The following is a 24,575-nucleotide window of genomic DNA, read 5'->3' as shown; positions in this document are numbered from 1 at the left end:
TTAACTTTTTATTTTAAAAATGTTTTAAATTCAAAAAATATGCGTTTTAATAAACAGGTTTTTTTTCGTAAAATATTTTATAAATGTCCTATAAAAATGTGGAATTTTTATAATTTTGACATACAAACAAAACGTGCCGTTACTGTCGGATCAAACTAATCAGATTTAAGTTTCTTTTAATTGTTTTACGGAATAGGCTATTTAAGTGTAAAGCACAATATTGAAATCTTAATGATGATTGGGTACGGAGATAGAATAAGAACCCAAAATGAAGTATTCAAAGAAAGAAAACTCTCTATCGCTAAAAATATCGGAGATATCCCGCAAAAGTACTTTACACACCCTGTACAGGTGAGATGGAAAAACTCGTGGTCGAGGAAAAGACCGAGAAAATAAATGAGACAATACATCTAGCACAAGATAGAAACGCACGGAAACAAATTAAGGCACATACCCAAATTAGTATCATTAGACCCGCATAAAAAGATTAAAAATAAATTCAATATTTTAAATGGAAACTTGATTTGTACAAAATTTAATTATAATTCGAAAATTTATATATTTATTATATACAAAACTATATAATTCAAAAAATGTATCCATTATTTTCAATCACTATGTAACAGGGAGGAAAATAAAATCAAAGTTTCACAAATGTAGCGTCTAAGTACAGTAACACACATCAATAAAAAATTAACACACTTATAAAATACAGGTAAACGTGAAATGGTAACTACATTGTGTATCGTCATTAACTCTTGAGAGTAAATAACGATAAAAACACCTCACGTTTACCTGTATGTTATCATATACAGTGTGGTGACTTTAACTGGAATAAATTCAGTTAAAACTAATCAAAATTTATCTCGCAAAATTCCTGAGACCCGTCGATTATTGTTAATTTTTTTTTCACATTTCAAGATAGTTTTTGTATTTTTTCACCTACAGGGGGATCCAGATTAACCCCAACTTTTTTTTTTCAAATGGAAAGCCACTTTTTTTAAACTCTCATTGAAAAGAGCCCTTTTTCTTGATTAAATTGCCCTATTTACTTTTGTGATTATCTAAAGGAGAAATACGAAAAAAAAACCATTAAATTATTAAAAGTTGCGTTTAATGTATAAGATGATCAAAAAAAGCACCATTTACTTGTTGGCAAAGCCCAAGACGATAATAAAATTCGTTTCTGACATTTTCTAACACTTCTGGAGATATTTGTCGGATTTCTTGCCTAATACGTTCTTTGAGTTCCTCTAGGTTTCCTGGTTTGCTCATATAAATTTGACTTTTCAAATGTCCCCACAGAAAAAAATCAAGTGGGGTGGGATCGGGAGAACGTGCCGGCCACTCGATTGCACCCCTTCTACCAATCCATCTGTTTGGAAAATTGTCATCTAAATACTGGCGTACATTATGGGCATAATGTGGGGGAGCATCATCTTGTTGCATCCAGATTCTTTCATCATACAAATCTGGATCGAACTGACTCGGATATAAGGCATGTAAGACTGGAACTAGTTCATGTTCAAGAAATTCTAGATATCTTTCCCCAGTTAAAGTATCATTGAAGAATATGGGCCCTATAACTTGCCTGCCAATTATGCCAGCCCAAACATTAGTTTTCTGGGGATATTGTGTATTAGTTTCCCTTACCCAGTGTGGGTTCTCGTCAGACCAGTAGCGACAGTTCTGCTTATTAACATGGCCATTTAGGGTGAATGTAGCCTCATTAGAAAAAAGGATCCACTCCGAAGATATGCTATTTTCATCAATGGCGTTCAACATTAATTCACAGAACTGAACTCTGCGATATCTGGATCGTCTTCCAATAACTCTTGAACGAGTTGCGTTTTATAAGGTCGTTTGTTTGCACTTTTTAAAATTTTTAGCACAGATTTATGATGAATAGAGTTTTCGCGAGCTACTCTTCTGGCTGCAGTTACCGGATTTTCTTCCATCGCTAACAATACATGTAATTGGGTGTTTTCATCGATTTAGAAGACCTTTGTCTTGAAACATCCCTCACGTGCCCAACTTCTCGAAATCTGCTTTCGATTTTACTAACCGTACCTTGGTTAATAGGTGGCAAATCTGGATATTTCTGCCTGAATAAGTGGACAACCTCAAGCTGAGTACGAGTTCTGTCCCCATAACCAATCATCATTAAGATTTCAATCTTGTGGGAATCGGATAAATAAGGCATTTTTTCAATATAAGTTAACTTATTTAACAACTGGTTGAAATTCACTTTGACACTACACACACTGACACTACAACAATGTCAGGAAATGTCTCGATACCAATAAAATAAACAAACACGCCAAAAATTTACCAACACAAAATATTTCGAGACTTTTAATAATTTAATGGTTTTTTTTTCGTATTTCTCCTTTAGATAATCACAAAAGTAAATAGGGCAATTTAATCAGGAAAAAGGACTCTTTTCAATGAGAGTTTAAAAAAAGTGGCTTTCAATTTGAAAAAAAAAAGTTTGGGTTAATTTGGACCCCCCATGTAGGTGAAAAAAATACAAAAATCGACGGGTCTCAGGAATTTTGCGAGATAAATTTTGATTAGTTTTAACTGAATTTATTCCAGTTAAAATCACCACACTGTATATTTTTTAATGTATTTTATTTTACTTAAAATAATGATGAGTTCATTTGCCTCATTGTTACAAAAATACATAATTTATTTTAAAACCAGTCTTCATATAAAGCAAGAAGACTATTTTAACAATCTTTTATTCAGGAACTTGTAGGAAATATATATAGTTTTTGGACTGACATACTGTTAATCATAAAAAGGTGACACAAGCTTTAATTTAACGAATTTCGTATCTCTTTGGCGATTCTCAGTCTGTGTTGTGACTCTTAGAAAAAATGTTTCAGCTTGGATGCATGTTTAAAAAAAAAACGTTTTTTTTTTAAATGTTTATTAATAAAAATAAATAACAACTATACATGGGTTTGCATAAATAATGAAATTGTTATCATAGCAAAACATTCACCCCATATTAAAAATATGCTTTTTAATCAGTCGACAAATACATAAATTAAACCACAATAATATTAATACTGATAACCAATTTATATCTTAATTCATATTGATATCGTTTTCAATCGTCCCAAATTTTTTTGTAATTCAAGCTATATTATAATTCCATATAAAAATTGCACTCTCTTAGTCTCATACATTTTTTTCGATACTAAAACAAGCATTTATGTTAAAAATTCTAATCTTTAAAAAAAGCATATAATATGAATAATTTAAAGATATAGAAACTTTATCATTTTTAATACCAGATTTTATCTCTCCTTACGTTATCTTCATTTTTTAAACGAATTCCTTTATAAAAACTAAAACGGAGTGAAGAATAAGTTTTTTTAACCTTTCACTTTAACTATATTATAGTGTATCAGTTTCATCAAATAAATCAACATTATTATTATCAAGATACTCTTTCTCACTTTCCTTTCTCTTTTTAAGCCGTTCACATTTGGGACATGCCTTTTTCCGCTCTATACAATTTTTATGGAAGACAGCCTGACATCCCTTACAAACAAACGAATTCGTAACGAACGGAAACAAAATTTCTACATTCTTACATACTTCACAGATGTGACCATTTCCTTTACATATATCGCAATCTACTTTGATATGCTTCGAATATATATCAACTAATTCATGCAACATTGACGGTAAATCTCCTGAATAAGTATCCACCAAATCTTGAAGGCTGTACATATCCACATTGTCCATCAAATGTGGACGCTCGCATTTCCACACCAGGTGTTCATCTGAAGCTTTCCTGCATACAACAAGGTACTTTTTGATCCCTTGCAGCTCTTGCCTAAGCCGTTTTACCAACTTGAGCTCCTGGATCCTGGAGAATAGTTGGGGATTCAGTTTTTCCAAATTGATCAAAGGTCTTATAGAAGTGACTTTTAAGATTTGAAGACTGGCCTGAGAGACTGGCCGAGCTTCGAAGTCCCAGTTGTGAATAACGCGTGCGGGGATAATGGCGGAACTGTCCCAGTGGCACGCAGAACAGTAATATAGTCCATTGTAGTCACAGCGGCGCACATCAGACCATGCTTTATCTGTTAAAATATAATTAATATAATCTCTGCTGTCTAGACTTTATATTAATTGATACAGTTAGAGTGCCATTAGCAACAAAAAATAATTGTGATAATTACAAAATTATTGAATTCAATTTTTATTGCAAGGATTTGAGATTAAAAAAAAATTTTACTTATATATACTCAGTCACTATATAACTTCTACTAAAACAATAAATTAAGCTACAAAACCATGCTAAACTGCTTAGAACATTGAAAGGCTAGAATTAGCATTGCCGTGGAACTATGGGCAGTTTGTTTGCTTGCAACATCTCTGATGCAATGCTGCCAAATGCTTATGTAGAAATGGGAAAAAAAATATTTTATAATATCATCAAAATTTGTCACTTATTTTGACAGGCGCAAAACAATACTTTTCCTCTTTAATCAAATATGAATCTTTTTTTTTCATAATATATGATAAAATACCCTATAAAAGTCAACATTCAAAGTTAAAAGAATGTAGATAATGTATATTATAGAAAAAGGTAACAATATCGCAACGCCGCTCGCTCGCATTGTTAATTTCACCGACACAATTAATTTTTGCCAGTGACGTAAAAAAATATTTACCTGATAAATATTGATTATTAATAGATTATGCTTTAAATTATAAACATGTAACCGTTTATGAACTCTTTATGCGTTTTTTTAACGTAGTTCATTAAAGTAAAGGTACTTCTCTAATAAAACGCATTTTTATGGAAATTAAATAATTTATGTTTATTATAGATTTCTTAAGTTTTTTTATTCTACGTTCATAACGACGGTTGTCCCTTGATATGATGTTCTGACAATATCGATACAGTGAAAGCTCTCCTTGCGGACAGCTCCTATAAGCGGACATAGTTCCTAGAACCGAATTTCAGCATATCATTTTCAATGTTAAATGCATTCCGATAAGCGGACGCTCTTATAAACGGACGCGGACACTAGATTTTTCTGTATGTGATCAAAAAATCTTTCATAAGCGGACGCGAAACTCTAATACCCGGACGATTTTTAGTTCCGCTTATTGCAATGGACATATCTACATACATAAAATTCGGTAATTCCCCAATTATATTAGGTAATTCCCTATTTACGCATTTCGTTGGCTAGCCAGTATGTAATCTTGTGGTTTATCTTCAGTTCAGGCAAATTCGTACTTGATTGAGATATTTTATTATTGTAACTGTAAAATGGCACCAAAACAAAGGATGCTCTCGTTAAAGGAAAAGCGGAAGTTGTTAACGTATTAGACAGAGAAAGTGTTTCAGTTCGTCATTTGGCAAAGAGGTTTAATATTGGGAAAACCCAAGCAGCTGAAATTGCCAAAAATAAGGAACATATCAGGAGTAAATGGCAATCAGGAACTAATATAAATCAAAAGAAGGATTTTTTAAAAAAGGAAGGTTTTGCTATAGACAAAACATGTTTTGAGTGGTTTGTGAAAGCTAGAAGTCGGAACATTCCAATCTCAGGGCTGTTATTGAAAATGAAAGCTAAAGAAATCGCCATTACTTTGGGCTATAATTTCAGTGCGTCCGACGGGTGGCTGCAAAAGTGGCGCAAGAGACATAGTGTGAGTTATGAAAAATGCATATCTGGCGAAGCTGCTGCAGTAAATCAAGTTGATGTGTCACAATTTTTGGAGAAACTTCCGTCCATGTTGCTTGGCTACAAACCAGAAGACGTATACAACGCAGATGAAAGTGGACTTTTTTTTCGCGCATTGCCCGACAAAACTCTATCCCTTAAAGAAGAAACATGTGTGGGTGGAAAGTTGTCTAACGATAGACTAACCATTTTATTCTGTGGCCGGTGAAAAATGCGATTTGATTGTGATCGGGAAAGCGGCTCGCCCCCGTGCTTTAAAAAACGTTGCTATTAAGGATCTACCAGCGACTTGGAAATCCAACAAAAAGGCATGGATGACCCGAGAAATCAAGTCTGAGTGGTTACTGGAATTCGACCGGAAAATGGGAATCCAAAAAAGGCAAGTTCTTTTATTTTTAGACAATGCATGCTCTCATCCTCGTGATCTGAAAATGAAAAATGTGAAAATTATATTTTTACCGCCAAACACAACTTCAGTTTGTCAGCCCTTGGATCAAGGTATTATACAGAACTTTAAATGTTATTATCGGCATTTGATTTTAAAACATTTTAACAAAAATTGACGATGTCTAAAGCTCATCTGAGCTTACAAAGTGTATTAATGTGTTAGAAGCTTTGTATTTTATAAAAACAGCATGGGATAAAGTAAATTCCTCTACAGTTAAGAACTGTTTTGGCAAAGCTGGATTCAGAAAAAGTGGATGTAGCTCAGAATTTGCTGAGCAAAATTATTGCGATGCTGAAGACGATCTGCCCTTAGCGACACTTGCTCGGTTACTGCGACATGCCAAACATTTAGGAGTAGCAGACCCCCAGAAAGTAGATGATTTCCTGGCCTTAGACAATAACATAACAACAGAAGAAAATGCCATTGACAACTTTTCGAATTTGGATGTAGAACGCCCAGGCCAACTTGAATATGGTAGTCCAAACGACTCAGAAGAAGAAGTGGAACTGGTGGACTCACTAAGAGGTTCAAAAACTATAAATTCATATAGGAAAGCTCTAAATTATATTTCTATATTGAAAAAATTTGCTAAAGATGATTTCACTGCATTTCCACATTTAAAAAATTTAGAAAGTTATTACGAAAATTGTCTCCTTTAGAAAAAGATGGTGAAATTTCATCAGACAAACGTTTTAAACTTTTTTCAAAAAGCTAAAGAAAAATGTTTTTTTTTTTAATTCTCGTACCATGTATTGAAGGATTTATGTTTTTGTATGCGTATACATACATATAGATATATAGCATAAATACATACTTTAAAGATGTGGCGAGTTTCTGTTTCATTTTCCTCATGATTATGTATTACCTCATTTCCTCATGATTATATACCCCGTTATTTATACTCTATACTCACATACTCTCTTTTAAACGGACACCTCCCATAAGCGGACAAAAGTTACGGAACCGTGAGTGCCCGCTTATAGGAGCTTTCACTGTATTTATTTGCAAAAAGATAGGCGTAAATCGCCTTTTTCCCATGGTGCGGCACAAACGGCAAAAGTTTTTACTCTTGTAACAATTCACAAAAACACTGAAATGACTCAACCTTTGTCCTTTTTCAATCAAAAACTAAATAAAAAACACAGAACTTCACAAATGCCGAATGTAAACACAAAGCCGTTTGTCAAGATGACATTTCACAAGAATTTTTTTTTTTGCTTTGAACATGGTATTTTTGCGCTTGGCATATGTCTTGTTCTACTTTTTATTTTTAATCCAAAACCTAACATCAATAAATTAAATTACCATATGTGTTGGAATGTAAATAAAAATTTTCTCTTTTGAAAATGCGTGTAAACTTGACAACAGAGAATTGAGGAATATGTTTGTAAACAAAACACCTCCCTTGCCCTTGTGCACATGTTGAACTCAAAAAGTTGTTGTTTACTAATTCTAGCCTTTTAATGTTCTAATCTAAACTGTAAAATAATTAATAGTTGAATAATAGTATAAAATGTGTCCAAGATAAGGATGTCTATCACGGGGATCTTCGAAAACAAAAGAGATGCGAAGATAGGTAAATTAGAGAAATGTTGCGCATTTTTAAGCTTAACAATATGCCGTTTTGAAAGTTTTAAAATTTCGATTAGTTCTGAAGATATGCTTAAAAAACCGAAATTTGCTGATTTCGTTTTTATTTTTTTTCAACGTATTTAAAGAGATATGGAAAAACAAATTACACTTTATCATGACAACTTTTTAAGCTCAACAAAACAACATTGAGAGATTTTCCCTACGACGTTTCGTTTTGGAGAAACCACCATCAACTTTATTTTTTATATGGTGCGTAACAAAAGTATACCCTATATTGTATAGCATAGTTCACTACAAATACAACGATGTATGACACAATATGATTTTGCAATATTTTAATTGGAAAAAATGTTTGTTTATTAAATTCTGAATGTTTTGGTGTAATTTCTGAATGTAGGCACGCATTTTTATCATGTATTAGGTGCAATGATGCGCTATGGAAATGTCAAAAAAATTTTAGTTTTGTTGAAATGTTATATGTAAAATCAACGCCGTTGAAGCTGGTCCTATGTAATTAAATAACTATCCAGAAAAAAAAATGTTTCGGACGATTGGCTTTAAATCTTAAGCAGTATGGTGCATTTAAGAAACCAATATTGTCAATAAATAAGCCCTGCAATGAAGAAAAAAAAAATATTGTAGTATTAGCTGCAACTAAAAAGCCGGAAATATCTGTTAGAGAAATTGAAAAAATTGACAAACCACTGGAATACCGCAATCTGCTGCCCATTTCATTTTCAGAAAACAGAAATTCCAGCCGTTCAAATTCAGATTCTGTCAAGGTCTTAGACCAGGTGACGAGGAAAGGTGAAGAACATGTTAGGACTAGTACACCAGAAAGTGTCAGGAAGATGAAACATTTCCCCATATGATTATCTTGTGGGACGAGAACTGGTTACAGATAATGGAGTTTTTAACTCGAGAAATATCCATTATTGCTCAAGGGACAATCCCTCAATAAACCGAATGGCTAGACATCAGCACCAGTGGCGACGCCAGAGGGGGCGGGGGCCCCTTCTGAATTTCAGCCGGCCCCCTCTGAACAGAAAGCTAGATTTCCAGTTAGATCTTTTTCGAAAATATAAAAAAATTAAAGATAATGAAAGCCATAAAAAAAACGCCTACATCACAAATTATACGAGAATTCGACTGCCGATCACATGGTCAATTCTTGCGAAAATAAGATTGTCTACTAAGCATTTTTAGGGGAATCACCGGACTAGCACAACAATGGCGATTGGCGATCACTCAAAACGGGCTTGAAGGACACGTGCACTTTGCGCTTCGGCCGCTTACAGAAACATTTTTTGTGTGTTTTAGGTTTTAGTCATCAGCTATTACTAACTGGTTGGGTACGTTAATACCACGACAAGTAAACAATTTTTGTGTGCTTTTTTTAGCATTTCGTTTTCCATAATTTTTCTGACAATTAATAGTATAACACCTGATTCAGTTTTATTTTTAAACTACAGGTGAGTTTTTTTTTTATTTAATAACTAAAAATGCATACAAAACTGTATTATTTTTAGAAACCAAAATGGCCAGTAAGGGTTCAATGAAAAATTACTTTTCAATAAGAAGCAAATCACCATCACCAGACCCCAATAAAAGAAAAAATGAAAATGGTGAAGTAGCTGAGTTAGGCAAAAAAAGAAAAACCGAAAATAATGAGCAGATTGAAAGGGAGAAACTTGAACTAGATGAAAATGGTCCAGAAAGCGCGGATAGATCGAATGAAGATATCAATGAGGCCCCAACGTCAAATTGCAATGTGGAACGAGAAGAAAATAATTGGAGTCAATTTTCTTTCCTCCTAGATTTGTCAAAAAGTCCTTATGAAAAGCCCTCACAACCAATTTTACGAGAATACCCAGGAACAAAAATAGGAGATCGTTTAAGAGCTTTTAACAAAAAATGGTTTAAAACATTTCCTTGGCTGGAATATTCTGTTATAGAAAACAAAGCTTTTTGTTTCTACTGCAGATTCTTCTGCAAATCATATGTGAAGGAAAAATCATTTATTACTGGGTATAATAGGTGGAAAAAGGCTATGGAAACTAATAGCGGATTTACTGCACACAGCAACTCATTGGCACATAAAGAATGTTTGCTAAAATATAATGAATTTAAAAGATCGTCTTCCGTCGGTGGCGTAGAAAATTTAATTAAAAATAAAAACAAAGAACTTATTGAAGAAAATCGGTATTACATTAAAACACTAGCCGAAATTCTTCTATTAACTTGTAAGTTAGAAATTGCACAACGGGGCCACAATGAATCCACTGAGAGTGCAAATAAAGGAAACTTTTTGGAATTAACGGAGTTTGTCGCTAATCACGATCCTGTGTTTAAAAAAAAAGTCTCAAGTGCTGCAGTTAAATCAAAATACCTTCATTCTAGTATACAAAATGAGTTACTGCAAATACTTTCTAATGAAGTTCTGCAATCTGCAAGAGATGAAATTAGCGAAGCTAAATTTTATTCAGTCTTAGCCGACGAGACCAAAGATTTATCGAAAAAAGAACAAATGGCAATACTTATTAGATACATTTATAAATTAGAAATTAAAGAAATATTTTTAGGATTTATTCACTGTGAAAAGTTAGATGCGACCTCATTATTTGCAACAATTAAAAATACCCTATTAAAAAACGGTATTTTGTTGGAAAACTGCGTAGGACAAGCATACAATGGCGCTAGTGTAATGAGTGGCCATCTGAATGGTGTTCAAGCGTTATTTAAAAAAGAAGTTCCCAGTGCAGTTTACGTACACTGCTACAATCACGTCTTAAACTTAGCAGTCGTAGATTGTTGTAAAGGTATACCAGAATTCTCACAATTTTTTAATATGACAGAACAGTTATATATTTTTATGAGTCATTCATCTATACCCACGGAATTTTTAAATGTGCAAAAAAGAATTTATCCTGGCAAACAACCCAAAGAACTAACACGCCTACAACAAACAATATGGTCCATTCAGTACAAAATGTGTAGCGTGCTTGAAGATACATTTGAATCTCTATATGTTACTTTATATTTAGTATCTTCTCGTAATAGTGACAGAGGGCTAGAGGCCAAAAGACTATTGCATTCCTTAACCAAAACATTTAACACTTACATAGTATGTTTTAAAGATGTTCTCAACATAATATCTTCCTTATCTGACTATTTGCAATCAAAAGATATAGACTATGCCCGAGCAAATATTTTGGTAGAAGAGATCCTTCAGCAACTACAATTAATGATAGTTGAAAACTCATATTGGGATGCCATTTGGGAAAGAGTGAATATATTATGGTCGCTAACTGGCGCTAGCGATTCGTCAGAAGCAATCCCCAAACGTAAAAAACAACTACCCGCTCGTTTTAAAATGTTTTTTACAGAGCTTGAGGCCGAAAATGAATTGGATACATCGAAGAAAGGTCTAAAGATTGGCGTTTTTTTTTCCAGTTTTGGATAAAATAATAACTGAACTCCAAGCTCGCTTTTCAAATAATAAAAAGCTATTTAATGGATTAAGTTCATTGCAGCCAGGACACGATAACTTTTTAAAGCTATCAGACCTTTTGTTAATTGCTGGTTCCTATACCAATATCTGCTCAGATTGGGACGAAGAAACGTTAAAAGCTGAATTCATCCTTTTAAAGAGATTAATGGCTAAAAAATCGGAAATCAAAACACTGAGAGAATTATTGAAACTGCTCGAAGTATATTATCCAGCTTTTGAAAATATCTGTTTTAACAAAAATAGCTATGACAATACCTGCATCAACTGCTTCTTCAGAGAGATCATTCTCTTGTTTAAGTAGAGTAAAAACTTATTCAAGGACTACAATGCTGAATGAAAGACTTTCCTCAATTTCTATTTTAAGCATTGAAAAAGATCGGATTAAAAACACTGATCTCAATAATATTGTGGATACGTTTGCGAAGAATCATAATAACAGAAGAATCTTACTGCTTTAAATAACGAATTGCTATACGTTATAAGTTTGGAAATTTCACGTTTTTTGTATCTTTTAATTGTAAATAAAGTTCGTGTTTATAACCTTTCTTTCTGCTTATAATTATTTTAAATATTACCATACAACGCTATTTCAACGTAAGTTAAATTAAACGTAGGTAAGCACCACAGCAAAATGTAAAAGTAAGTGCTCCTCCTAAGTTTTTCTGGCCCCCCCTAACAGAAAACCCTGGCGTCGCCACTGATCAGCACCCTTTTGGTTTTAATATGTGGGTTGGCATTTTTGGTACAGATTCAACAGGCCCCTTTTTTATAACAATTTTTTTTTCCGAAGCATTATCGTAACTTATTGAACCGCAGTTTGGAGGAAGCCTTGGACAACTTACCGCTTGCAAAGGTGAGAAACTGTTGATTTCAGCAGGATGGTGCTCTCGCACACAATGGCCTAATCGTGCGCGAGATCTATCGCACAGATTTTTGGGAAAATTGATAGGTACATATTCAACAGTTCTGTGGCCCCCTTGTTCGCCGGACATAATTCCGCTTAACATTTTTTCTCGGGGTATTGCAAAAACTATGTTTACAACCATATTTTTGAATCCGAGAATAGTTTTTGAAATTACACATGCTATGCTAAGAAGTATTTTAAATTCGACAGTTAGATGGCGTTATCTGTGTTGGAGAATAATGGTAATTTGTTTGAACAATATCTATAAACTAAATTGGTTTTTCTGGGTATCTAGTAAATAGTCCTTAACTAATTTGTTTAATTAACTAACATATGACGTACCTACGTAAATGAATAAAGTTCTTAAATTGTCAATAACCTGATTTCAATTTAATATTTTGAAACAAGAGTGATAATAGCCTACTACTCCATACTGAGCGCCATCATTCTACCGCCTACTACACTAACTAAACCATAAAGAATTAATAAAAGAAGAATAAAAACCGATTTTTTTCAAGTTAAATATTACATAATCATATTGTGTCATACATCGTTGTATTCGTAATAAAATATACTATTTACTAAAGGATATACTTTTTTCACACGTCATATAAAAAAATAAAGTTGATGATGGTTTTTACGAAACGTCCTACGGAAAATCTCTCAAAGCTGTTTTGTAGATCAAAAAGTGGTTATGAAAAAGTGTCTTTTGTTTTTCTAGCTCTTCAAATAACGTAAAAATAAAATAAAAACGAAATCGACAAATTACGATTTTTAAGCATATCTCCGGAGAACTACTCGGAATTTTAAAACTTTCTAAACGGCATATTGTTAGGCTTAAAAATGTGTAACTTTTCTCTAGTTTAACCATGTTCGTATCTCTTTTATTTGAAAGTTTGTTTTTTTGTCCAGTTTGAAAATTACATCCTCGTTTTGAAGCAGCAAAATAATTTTTTTAGAATGAAATAAATGCAGTCATATGGACCTTTAATAGAATAGCCTTAGTGTCATTAATAATGTACAGTAAACATAAAAAAAGCATTGCAAGTGTTATGCAATTGTTTACCTGAAAATAACAACTTGCCTAGGCAAGTTATTAATCCTGTAGGCGGACCTAGCAAAAATACATTTTGTAAATAAACATGCTAGCAATAAAGTTTGTAAAACCCTGATTATCCTCAATAAATGCTTATTATAAATTCAAATATTTTACTCTATGGAATAAGGGATTTAGAAGAATTGCTTTTAAAGTATTATAATGGAGAAAATCTTCGGTATCTACATAAAATACCGCGAATTGTCTTAAAGGATGACCTTTAACTACACTAAAACATCTCTGCAATGCCTACATTCTTAACTCCTTATAACAAAAATTATTTACAAAAAAAATTGATATTTATCATACCCTGTAGACTTACAGGATTTCAATCCCAATATCTTATTAAAAAACAAAAAAGTTAATTTAATAAACTACTACCTAGAAATACTAATATAATCCCAAATTTGCATAAGTGTAGTAAAGGTATTTAATATAAATTAGCATACTCACTTATAACCAACCCAGTTTTACACTCTGCGCAGAGATACTTTTGAGCAGACATGCCCACCTCAGGGCAAATATTCAACTCATATTGGCCCTTTTCGCATGCAATAACATGTGCACACTCCCTTATTATTGAACTCATGCATTTATAGTGGCAACAAAAATCACAGTCATCACACTTGTACCATGCTTGAACCACACTCCTAGAAATTGCAATTATAGGTTATGCAATATGGAAATATGGTATATTATATTATTGTGATCTATAATAAGTACCATATTGTTCCTGTACAATGATCACAATAAGTATGTGTAGCAGTTTTTAATAGAGGTTGGAGTTTGAGATGATGTCCCATTATAGTTCTATTGGAGACATTATTTCCTTTGTGTTGTGGATGTCTATAAGAAATTGATATAAATTGGGAGTCTTGTTTAGCCATTGAATACTTGCTGTGGATCAACCATGGCTTCCCTGTGTTCCTGTAACCTTAACCTAAGCTCAATTAAGTGTCTAACAAGCCACTTCCTCTCTGTAGAACATTCAGCATTCTCTAAAATAAGTTCTTTGCACCTGCCTATTGCTTTAGTTAGTTCTTGTTCTGCAGCTTCCTAAAAAAATGTGGGTCAAAATTAACTTGAAACACTTTGCATAATATGAGGTCTTATCCTAAGTGTTTAAATTCTAGTAATTTTATCATATACTATGAAATAGAATATGATAAAAATAATAATTTAAAAGGATTTTTTTGTGTCACCAAAGGAAATATTACAACTACTTTTGTTCCCGAAATACAGGGCGAAATCGAAAATGTCCACTTTTCGAGATATTATTATTTCTTAGGCCCTGTATATGATAGAAAAAAAAATGAAACCTGCTTATAATAGATATTTTTACATGGCACTGAGTTTGACGCGAACCAGATGAATCCGCTACACTACTTTTTTTACGGCAAGCATCAAACTCACCAAATAGCTTCAAAAGCTCATGTTCACACCTTATTTTTTTATTTTAATTGTAGAACATGCTTTGGTATTATTTAGGCCATATTCAACCATAGAGAATAAGGTACCCCTGGCAGTTGGTCAGAAAATCTATGAATGTTTCTTAATTTTTTTATGAATTTTTTTTCTATGAAATTTTTCTATGAATGTTTTTTAATTTTTTTTTTAACGTGCCTGATTTCTCTATTAACTCACCTACAGGTAATCATGTGAGTCAAAAGTCTATTGCTGTGAATAATTTTGCTAACACTTTTAATCTTGTTCAGTGTAATCACATCCTAAACTATAATAACAGACTATTGGATCTTGTTTTATCTAACTTCACCTGTACTGTTTCGCGTAGTGACGTGCCTTTTGTCTTGGAAGATTTGCATCACCCTGCACTGGAAATTGATTTTACTGTCTCAGGCCAACATGTCCATAATTTTCAGCTTAATAAAAACTTATCTTATTCTTTTAACTTTAGAAAGGCCAACTTCCATCTCCTATATGACTCGATCCTTGAAGCTGACTGGTCTACTGTGTATTTATCCTCTAACGTTAATGACGCATGTGGAGCCCTATATGATATATTGAATAGCATATTTGCCGCACACATTCCTCTTAAGCAGCAATGTAAAAGAAGATTTGCAAATTATTATTCTCGAGAATTGATTAAGAACGAGAATTGATAGGAAAGAAAAGGCTTTCAAGGACTTTAAAATGTACAATTCTCCATTCTTTCAAAATAAATTCCATTCTCTTAGACGCCTTATCAAACTACAAATACGCAATGAATATAAGTTGTATATATCAAACACCGAAAGGAATATTTCTTTGGACCCATCTATAGCTTTTGGAATTTTATTGGTTCTAAGAAGGCTGGCACCAGGATTCCTGGTATGATGAGGCTACCCGATGACGTGGTAATTAAAGACCAGACAAGACATAGTTGATGCTTTTGCACTGTTCTTTGGTTAGGCATTTATACAATCAAATGTCATTAACCATTCGTCGACGTCTGATAATGTGCCTCAGTTTGACATTTCCAATGTTGATGCTTCCCAGATTATTTTGGCTAGTCAAAAACTCAAAAATAAGTTAACATCTAGTGTAGACGGTGTACCTAGCTTCTTGGTTAAAGATTGCATTGGTGTCCTGGCTGATCCGCTGACCTACATTTTCAACTTAATACTGTCAACAGAACAAATTCCTGAAATTTGGAAGACTGCTAAAATAATACCTATTTTAAAAGCTGGGGACTCTGATCAAAATCGTGAACTACAGGCCAATCTCATTACTCTGAAACTTCTCAAAAAGTTTCGAAATTATCCTGAATCGGTCGCTATTTAGTCACGCAAAAGAACTCATCTCTGTAGACCAGCATGGATTTTTTAGCGGGCGATCTTGTGTTACTAACTTATCCTGTCTGTCTAGCCACATCTGTGAATCACTTGATGTTAATACTCAAGTCGATGTTATTTATACCGACTTCCAAAAAGCCTTTGATCGGATAGATCACTATATTTTGCTGCATAAATTAACTCAGTATGGTTTTTCAGGGAGATTATTTAATTTATTACATTCCTACTTGATTGGTAGATCTCAATATGTTGAATATGAGGGCTTTAAATCGAAACTTTTTAACGTAACGTCGGGTGTGCCACAGGGCTCGAACCTGGGTCCGCTCCTGTTTAGTTTTTTTATAATTGACTTGATTGAATCACTCTCTTGTCATAGGCTGGCTTTTGCCGATGATTTGAAGCTATATTTAAATGTATATGGTTTGGAGGATTGTGTTTTTCTTCAGAACTGTCTAAATACATTGGAGGTATGGTGCGTTGTTAACCCATATTTTACCAGGGCATGAAAAAACAACAATTTTTCGAATAGCAATATTTATTATGTATTAAAATAGGTTAGAAAAGAAGATTATGACACAAAAAAAAAGTTACATTCAAAAAAGGGCATGTTGCGTTTTCGCATCATTGGCTAAATATATGAACAAAAAAACGTAATTTTACTTCTTATGGTAACGCTCAAAACAATCGGTATGGAGGGGCACGTTGCATTTTTTACATAAAAATACCGTTTGACTACTATACATATTTTGCATCTACGTCTGGAGTGGAGCGATTTAGTGATAATATGACCGATATTATGAAATCTTTGCTCAAGAACTGCCCTAGGGGTAGTAATAGATGTACGAATGGAAGATTCAGTTTTATCAGGCGAAGAGCAATGTACGATTTAAAGTCTAGTTGACTAATATTTTTGTCACTGATAATGTTATAAACCTTCCAACAATTGACTAAAGTGCTATCTATAGGGTTAACGAACGAAGGCCACCACCACTTTTTTCCAGATATCCCTATTCTATAATTGGCTATCCCGTTATTGTGGAGATCTACTCCCCCCATGAATTTGTTGTACATCTTGATAACATTAGATAGAAACGTATCATCCATTTTTCACTAAGAGACCAAACGAAAACAAAACAAAGGTAAAAACACAAAGTCACAGTCTCATCAAATCCATATAATTTTTTAAAGCTACACGTGTTTTGCTCCTATCGGAGCATCATCAGGCCTAAAAAATACATTAAGATATTTTTCACAAAACAAAAAGAACGCTTATAAAACTCATTACCTAGACCTACACAGATCACATTACAGGTAGATCACATTACATAGGTAATGAGTTTTATAAGCGTTCTTTTTGTTTTGTCAAAAATATCTTAATGTATTTTTTAGGCCTGATGATGCTCCGATAGGAGCGAAACACGTGTAGCTTTAAAAAATTATATGGATTTGATGAGACCGTGACTTTGTGTTTTTACCTTTGTTTTGTTGATAACATTAGGTTGCTGAATAGGATTGTCTTTTTTTGCTTTACGGTCATACCTTTTAGCTCTGTATAATGGTTCGTCATTGTAATGGTTACTTATTACTGTGACCACTGAACTATCGTTCCATCTAACTAATGAGACCCCACTGACAGTGTCATGTGCCGAAATGTAGTAGCCGCGTTTTTGTTTAGAAACACTTTTGGTCCCTTCTAAAAGACAGCGGAGGGTTCTGTTTTCCCTTATAGTTCCGCTCGCAAAATAACCTTTATCGGAAAGATATGAAAATAATTGAAACGAAGAAAAATAATTATCAAAAAATACCTGATGCTTCATTGGGTCATTCACTATAGACAATAAATCAACAACAACTTGCCCACCCATATGGAATGTTCTGCTTCCAATTCATCTACTACTTCATATAAAGCACTCTCCAGCTCTTTTTGCGTAAGAAATTTAGGCATGTTTTTCGAAAATACACATACACTTAGCACCGATTAAAATTCAATATTACTAAAAACTTTCTTACACACAAGCCTAAACCGCAATATCTTTAGCTGATACCGTTGGCCACTCAAGCGCTTCGACCAAAATACAGATAACGTATTTTCCCAGTGATGCGTTTTCGCAACATTTACAATTTGGAGTCAAGTATTTTAGAATTTGTAACATTTTTTTGTTGTCAGTAAAAAAAGGTAAATACACACATGTGTTAGCAATACGATTCAGCTAAACACATCTCGCCTGTATTATGCTTACCAATAATAAACAATAATATTCGAAAATATGTTTAGACATTAAAATTTTGCTAGAATTGGAATAAAAATTTAAAAATCAAAACACTGGTTTTGTAAAGGAATTATTTGTAATATTAGGCAAATTCTTTAAAAGCAAAGTAGGTTACATTTTATTTATTATAAACATTAATAGTTGGTTGCAATAATTAGTCGACCTAGTATAGCAGCTATTTGCAAAATAGGCTATATCGCGGCTCGTGTCTAATTAGGTAACTGTGACGCTGTTCAATTGCTTTTGTATGGAAATATTTTTCAATTCATTCAATAAACAGTTTTAGATGGGGAATCTTCTTTGTTTTACTTGCCCTAAGTACCCAGCTATTACATGGCGACCCTGCCAGGATTTATTGAGTGTTTTAAAAATCTTTTTAATTCAACCTTAGTAAATACTATAGTAACGTTAGATATTTCATTTTTTATTTTGTTTATATTATTAAAAAAAATTAATATGACTGTTTTCGCATCATTGGTAAAAAATGGGTTAACGGGTTGGGCTTGAATGCGGTTAAATGTAGTGTGGTCAGTTACTCTAGATCAAAAACACCCTTAAATTTTAATTACTTTATTAATGATACTATTTTGAGTAGATTAGAGCAAATTACTGATCTTGATATCAGTTTTGACTCTGAATTTACATTTGTTCCACACTTCAACAACATAGTCAAGTCAGCCCTGAGAAGGCTTGGGTTCATAATTAGAAGTTCTCAGAGTTTTACTTTGGAATCTACATTAAGACTGCTTTTCTGTTGGTTTGTGAGATCAAAACTGGAGTTTGGCTGCGTTATATGGTACCCGCTCTATCAGAATCATGTTGGTCTCGGTTTGATCATCGGCAACTTTTGGAAAGCTTCAATCTACATCCATTACATCTCAGAAGAATGATCTTCTCTGTAAAATTCCTGCATGGGTTACTGAATGGATTCATTGATAGTCCTGTACTTCTTTCTGGTCTACATTTTATGGTGCCTAGGCTTAATGCTAGACATCCCCTAACATTCTTTCTGCCAAGGCCTCATACTAACATCCTGTTGAAATCGCCACTATATACAATATGAGATATAAATTTCTCTCGGGTTCATGTGTTTGTCGATATCTTGGTGGATCATTACTCTTGGGCTTAAGACCCATGTGTTAAAGTTATAGTTAGTAGGTATATTGCAGTTAATTTAATTTAATTTTGTTGAATATGTGATTATCTTGTTAAACTTTTATAAGTGGGTTTTTATATCGTATTAATAGTTATTTGTTCTAATTTTTTGGATAACTTTTGACATTGTGACTTTACTTTACTTTTTTCTTTTCTTTTCATTCTTTTAGGTTTGTTTGTGTGTGTTTTTTTTAACTATATTTTTCATTGTTTTGCAACTGTTTCCTGTTATTGGGCAAGTTGCCTGTTGGAAATAAAGGCTTATTAAAGGTGTATTATTATTAACTTCTGGTTTCCATAATCACAGCGGGACTCACAGTCAGTGCTACAGAGTGTAGCTAAAATAAAAGCAGAAGCACCAGCTGTTTCCTTATTAAATAAGAGCCTCACAAAAACTTTCCCAGGTTCTAGTAAAACTCCTTGAATCAGAATAAAAGTGATAGTCTTGATGATGTAATTGCAAACTTTCGTCCAGATCAAAGCTAGAAATTCTTGAAATTAAATGATGAGTCTGGCATGCCGGATCTGACAACAGGAGTTTGTGCTCTTTCGTCATCAACTTAACCTTTTGAGTAGTATAATAAGGTATAGACTGAGTGTTTTTAAATATCTGCTTACAAATATATGTATTTTTTTTATTCAAAACTTTTTTTATGAAAAAGGAAACAAGGTAGATAAATTAAACATGAATCTAAGTTATGTTGTGTTGTGTTCTGTCCTTCCTTCCGAGGAGGTTAAATCGCCACTCCTTGCTTCCTTCTTCCTTGTCAGTGTTATATCAATTGTTCAGAAATAGAAACATTAGTCCATCACCCAAAGAGCACTTGACTGTATAGTTACACCATCATTTATCAAAAGACCACACAAAAAACAAAACAAAAGTAAAAACTCCAAACGAACAAAAAAACTAAAAACGAATAGCTCCCCTGGACATGATGGTATAAGGGCCGATCTTATAAAAAAGACCCATTTAGAAATTATAAACCCACTTTTACATATACTAAATTTAATTTTAGAAACAGGTGAAATACCTTCACAATTTAAAATTACAATTGTAACTCCCATTCACAAAAAAGGTACCAAAACCTTAATAAATAATTATCGACCTGTCAGCCTCATTAGTAACTTTTCAAAAATTTGTGAAAAATGCATAAAACATAGAATAATAAACTTTTTTAAACTAGAAAGAAAGAAAGAAAGAAAATGTGCTATATTACGTAAGACAATAAAATCTTGTGTACAAGCATCCTAAAAACTAAAAAATTCCAAATTTACTTTAAATTTCAAATTTCAAACAAACATAACATCTAAAACACTTTACCATAACATTTACACACATTACCAAAATTAATCATAACAAAACAGATTGAGAAAAAAAAAATCATCTTTTTGATAAATTTCATTAAAAAATAAGTAAAGCTGTCAATAAAACAGAATTTAGAAGAAGTAAATTAAATTATTTAACAGGAAACAAAACTAAAACACTAAAATGATGTCAGAGCTTACAGGTTAAAAGGTATCATTGAAAAAATCGTCAAGGCTATAATATGCCCTGGATAATAAAAGTGATTTTAATTCCTTTTTGAATCTCTTAACTTCTAAAATTTGTCTGATACATAGAGGAACATGGTTGTAAATTTTTTTCTAAGGTATATAAGTGAGTTCTTGGTGAGGGAGGATGTAGGGATTGGTAAGGGAAAATCGTTAACCTGGCGAGTCATATGACCAGTGTTAGAGGGAGGTTTAGGACATTTATGAATAAGAGTAGCTGTTTCTAAGATAAAAAGAGAAAAAAGAGTTAGGATTTTTTGAGATATAAAGAGAGGTTTACAAGAATCTCTTAACCCAGCGGAACATAGGTATCTAACTGCCTTTTTTTGAATCACAAAAATTATGTTTAATAATCCCTTGTTGCTTAAACCCCAAAAAGGCAAGCCATAACGAAGGTGGGACTCAATAAGAGAAAAGTACACTGAACGTGCAACTACCCCTCCCAGCTCATGCCCCCCCGCCATTCTTACTGCAAAGCATCCAGAGGATAATTTTGATGCAAGATTTAGGATATGATCTTCGAAGCGAAGGCGACCATACTAAACAATGTATTATCCACAAACCAATTTGGATTTGTTGAGGCATGTAGTACAGAAGATGCGATGCATAGGTTAATAACTGAGGTTGTAAATAATTTAAACTCAAATAAAAGGTGTTTAGCGGTATTTTTGGATCTTGCCAAGGCATTTGATACCGTCCCTCATAAGGATCTTCTCAATGTACTTGAAAGATATGGAATAAGGGGAAGAGCCCTTCAGCTCTTCTCTAGTTATCTGTCGGAGCGGTATCAGATGGTAAGGCTAAATAATGTGTTGAGTGAAAAACAAAAAATAAAAATTGGCATTCCTCAAGGAATGGTCTTAGGCCCGATATTATTTATAACATATTTAAACTCCCTTTTAAAATTACAGATTGATGGGTTAACAGTATCTTATGCTGATGACACGGCAATTGTTGTTTCGGGAGATTCTTGGAAAAGCATAAGGGACAAATCCATGAACATATTAGTAGAAATAAAAAACTGGCTAGAAACTTCTAAACTAACTTTGAATTTAACAAAAACTAATTACATAGCTTTTTCTTTGACTAGTGTAAATAGACCTGAGTATACCTCGATTTTATTTAATGATGATTGCATTAAGGAGACCTCATCTACAAAATATCTCGGTATTATAATCGACAAAAATTTAAAGTGGAAAACACATATTGATCATGTCTCCAACAAAGTCCTAAAACTTGTTCATAAATTTTACTTGCTAAGAGAATTTTTGAATAAAAAAACACTCACTATCATTTATAAAGCATTTGTAGAGTCAATTTTAAAATACGGAATACTCGTGTGGGGAGGACTTTATAATAACAGCTTATATAAGTTAAATATAATACAGAAGTACATTTTGAAAATAATTCTTAAGAAAAACCGTTTATATCCTTCTCATTTGCTTTTTAATAAAGATATTCTAGATATTAGATCTTTATATATACTTACAACATGTTCCTATATACACACTCAACCTAACTTAAAGATTTTGATAGATCATTCCTATGAAACAAGAGCTAGATATCACGAGCACATAAAAATTCCGACAAGTTTAAATAATCTTAATCTGAGGTAATAAACTACTTTGGCCCAAAACTTTATAACTTATTACCAAGAGAGGTAAAAATATGTTCTAGAATGAAAAGATTTAAATTACTAACAAAGAATGTAATCTTTGAAAATCACCATCAATTTGTAAGGATTTTTAACTAGTTTTTGTGATTTTATGTCTATTTGGGTAGATTTAGGAGATCTATGATGTTAACATTACTAATCTTTTGATTGTATATGCAAATTGTTATAGTAGAATTGTTTTTGTTTTGGTTTTCATGGTGTAGAATAATATTACAAATAAATGTAACAAATTATTAGAAAACTTTACTACGCACATACAGATGTTTTTACATCTAGGTGTTGAGTACTAAGACTTGTATTAGATATAGCTATAGTTTAATTTTTGAAATAATTAAATAATATCATTCTATTGTAATAACTGATATATTGTGAAAATAAATATATTTTCTAGAACAAGTTCCTTCTAGGAAACAAATCTCAAAAAATCTCAAATCTTCATTAAATTTTAATGAGACCCTGATGTGAAGTTTTTACTTTTGTTTTGTAGTATAATATAGTTTTCCAAGAGCTATTTTCTATTAAGCCATAATACACATTATTTACTTCACTTACCTTACATAAAGCTAACTGGAGTTCCTCTAATGCTAAACTTGAAGGCAATAACTGGTCAAGGTCCTCACTGACCGATGTTTGACCCGATACTGGGGTGGATATCGAATCTCCGTCATGCATTACTATTTGCCTTATTTACTGTTATTTATATCAATATAAAAATTTATCTCTAAAATTATAAACTGTTTCATAAGATCATATGGAAATAATAAATATGCCAAAAGCAGCTGATAAGACGCCATCATTTTTCTTCTTTTTTTGGATATGTAATATTTTGATATAAAGGTACAGTTAGGCATGAAGCTAGTAGCGATCAGTCATGTTGCTATTAGACTATACGTTTCTATTTGTAAAGGTTCTCTTACACCTACGAGAAATAGAATTAATCAACGAAGCAATAAAATTGAAACTTGCTTTTTATACAGGGTGTTTCAGAGTTGTGGTGCCAAAACCTTAGGGGAGATTCCGCTCAGCAAAATAAAAAAAAAAGTTTATATCAACATGGGTCCGGAAATGCTTCGTTTCCGAGATACAGGGTGTCAACTTTTTTCCAAAAATTAAGTTTTTTATTAATAACTTAGAAATGCGTTAGTTGATTTCATTGAATTTTTTACAGTTTATTTAAACCATTATCAGACATCTACTGAAGCAATTAAATTCGATCCGAAATTTCCAGGGGCGTACCAATAGAGCAAGTATTTTGTCTTTTTGTAGAAAAAAATATCACCCTGCAACTTTTTTGCGGTTTTTATTTACTTATTTTAAAAAACCCACTAAAATACGACTTTTTGGTCTCTTGACTTTTTTTAGTGTCTCGCTTCGTTTTTGAGAAAAAATTACAATACGGCACCACGGCACGTCTCTGAACTCCATAAGGAACAATAAAAATGCTTAGGAGTTATCCAAAAATGCTATAAATGTTTGGTAAAAAATTAGTTTTAACAATCTGTAGAACGAAAACCAATAACATTTTGCTAAGCGATATTGAGCTCAAACGGTTTATTTTCTTGTCAGGTATCCTACATTAACCTATGTCCAATTAATTACGGGACACCCTGTATAGAGAAGTGGTGGTTGCATAGAAACTGATCAAAATTCTTCCAACAAATGTACTAGCGTCCTCTCGGTTGGCAACTGAAACTATAGCCATATTTTAGCGAGTAAGTGCCTTACTCGGTTGCCTTACAATATCTTAAACGTTATGTCATTGTCATCATATGGTTGCGCTCGAATGACGTCATGTCTAACAGCTGTCAGAGTCAATAATAGCTATACCTTTCACATCGGTATTGAATTCGTTTCGAT

The 24,575-nt window shown here is 32.8% G+C and overlaps 2 protein-coding genes across 3 annotated transcripts; one reads left to right on the top strand and one right to left on the bottom strand.

The window, feature by feature from the left end:
* Positions 1-3,010: 3,010 nt before the first annotated feature.
* On the bottom strand, positions 3,011-23,555 carry LOC126741514 (differentially expressed in FDCP 8 homolog). Of its 2 annotated transcripts, XM_050447945.1 has the most exons (6): positions 23,271-23,555; positions 14,174-14,331; positions 13,999-14,121; positions 13,729-13,925; positions 13,246-13,293; positions 3,011-4,103 (listed from the first exon to the last, which is right to left on the bottom strand). In XM_050447945.1, exons 1-6 carry the CDS (start codon positions 23,388-23,390, stop codon positions 3,409-3,411), a joined length of 1,341 nt encoding a protein of 446 aa, XP_050303902.1. In that variant the 5' UTR covers positions 23,391-23,555; the 3' UTR covers positions 3,011-3,408. The 2 variants fall into 2 exon arrangements, with proteins under 2 accessions (XP_050303902.1, XP_050303910.1); XM_050447953.1 differs by lacking the exon at positions 13,246-13,293 and having other exon boundaries at positions 3,017-4,103; positions 23,271-23,545.
* Positions 8,220-11,760, top strand: LOC126741461 (zinc finger MYM-type protein 1-like). Its single transcript, XM_050447877.1, has 2 exons — positions 8,220-9,236; positions 9,294-11,760. The coding sequence occupies exon 2, from the start codon at positions 9,302-9,304 to the stop codon at positions 11,225-11,227; it is 1,926 nt and encodes a 641-aa protein (XP_050303834.1). The 5' UTR covers positions 8,220-9,236; positions 9,294-9,301; the 3' UTR covers positions 11,228-11,760.
* Positions 23,556-24,575: the final 1,020 nt, after the last annotated feature.

Source organism: Anthonomus grandis, chromosome 1, assembly GCF_022605725.1.
Source record: "Anthonomus grandis grandis chromosome 1, icAntGran1.3, whole genome shotgun sequence".
NCBI classification, from domain to species: domain Eukaryota; kingdom Metazoa; phylum Arthropoda; class Insecta; order Coleoptera; family Curculionidae; genus Anthonomus; species Anthonomus grandis.
The sequence above is the reverse complement of the archived record's forward strand: the minus strand, read 5'-3'. Positions and strand labels throughout refer to the sequence as shown.

Coding starts and splice junctions, on each gene's coding strand:
- LOC126741461 (XM_050447877.1), top strand. CDS start 9,302: ATGGCCAGTAAGGGTTCAATGAAAAATTACTTTTCAATAAGAAGCAAA.
- LOC126741514 (XM_050447945.1), bottom strand. CDS start 23,390: ATGCATGACGGAGATTCGATATCCACCCCAGTATCGGGTCAAACATCG. Junction 14,122..14,173: donor GAAGCCATGGTTGATCCACA/GCAAGTATTCAA, acceptor AATTTCTTATAG/ACATCCACAACACAAAGGAA. Junction 13,926..13,998: donor CATTGTACAGGAACAATATG/GTACTTATTATA, acceptor TGCAATTTCTAG/GAGTGTGGTTCAAGCATGGT.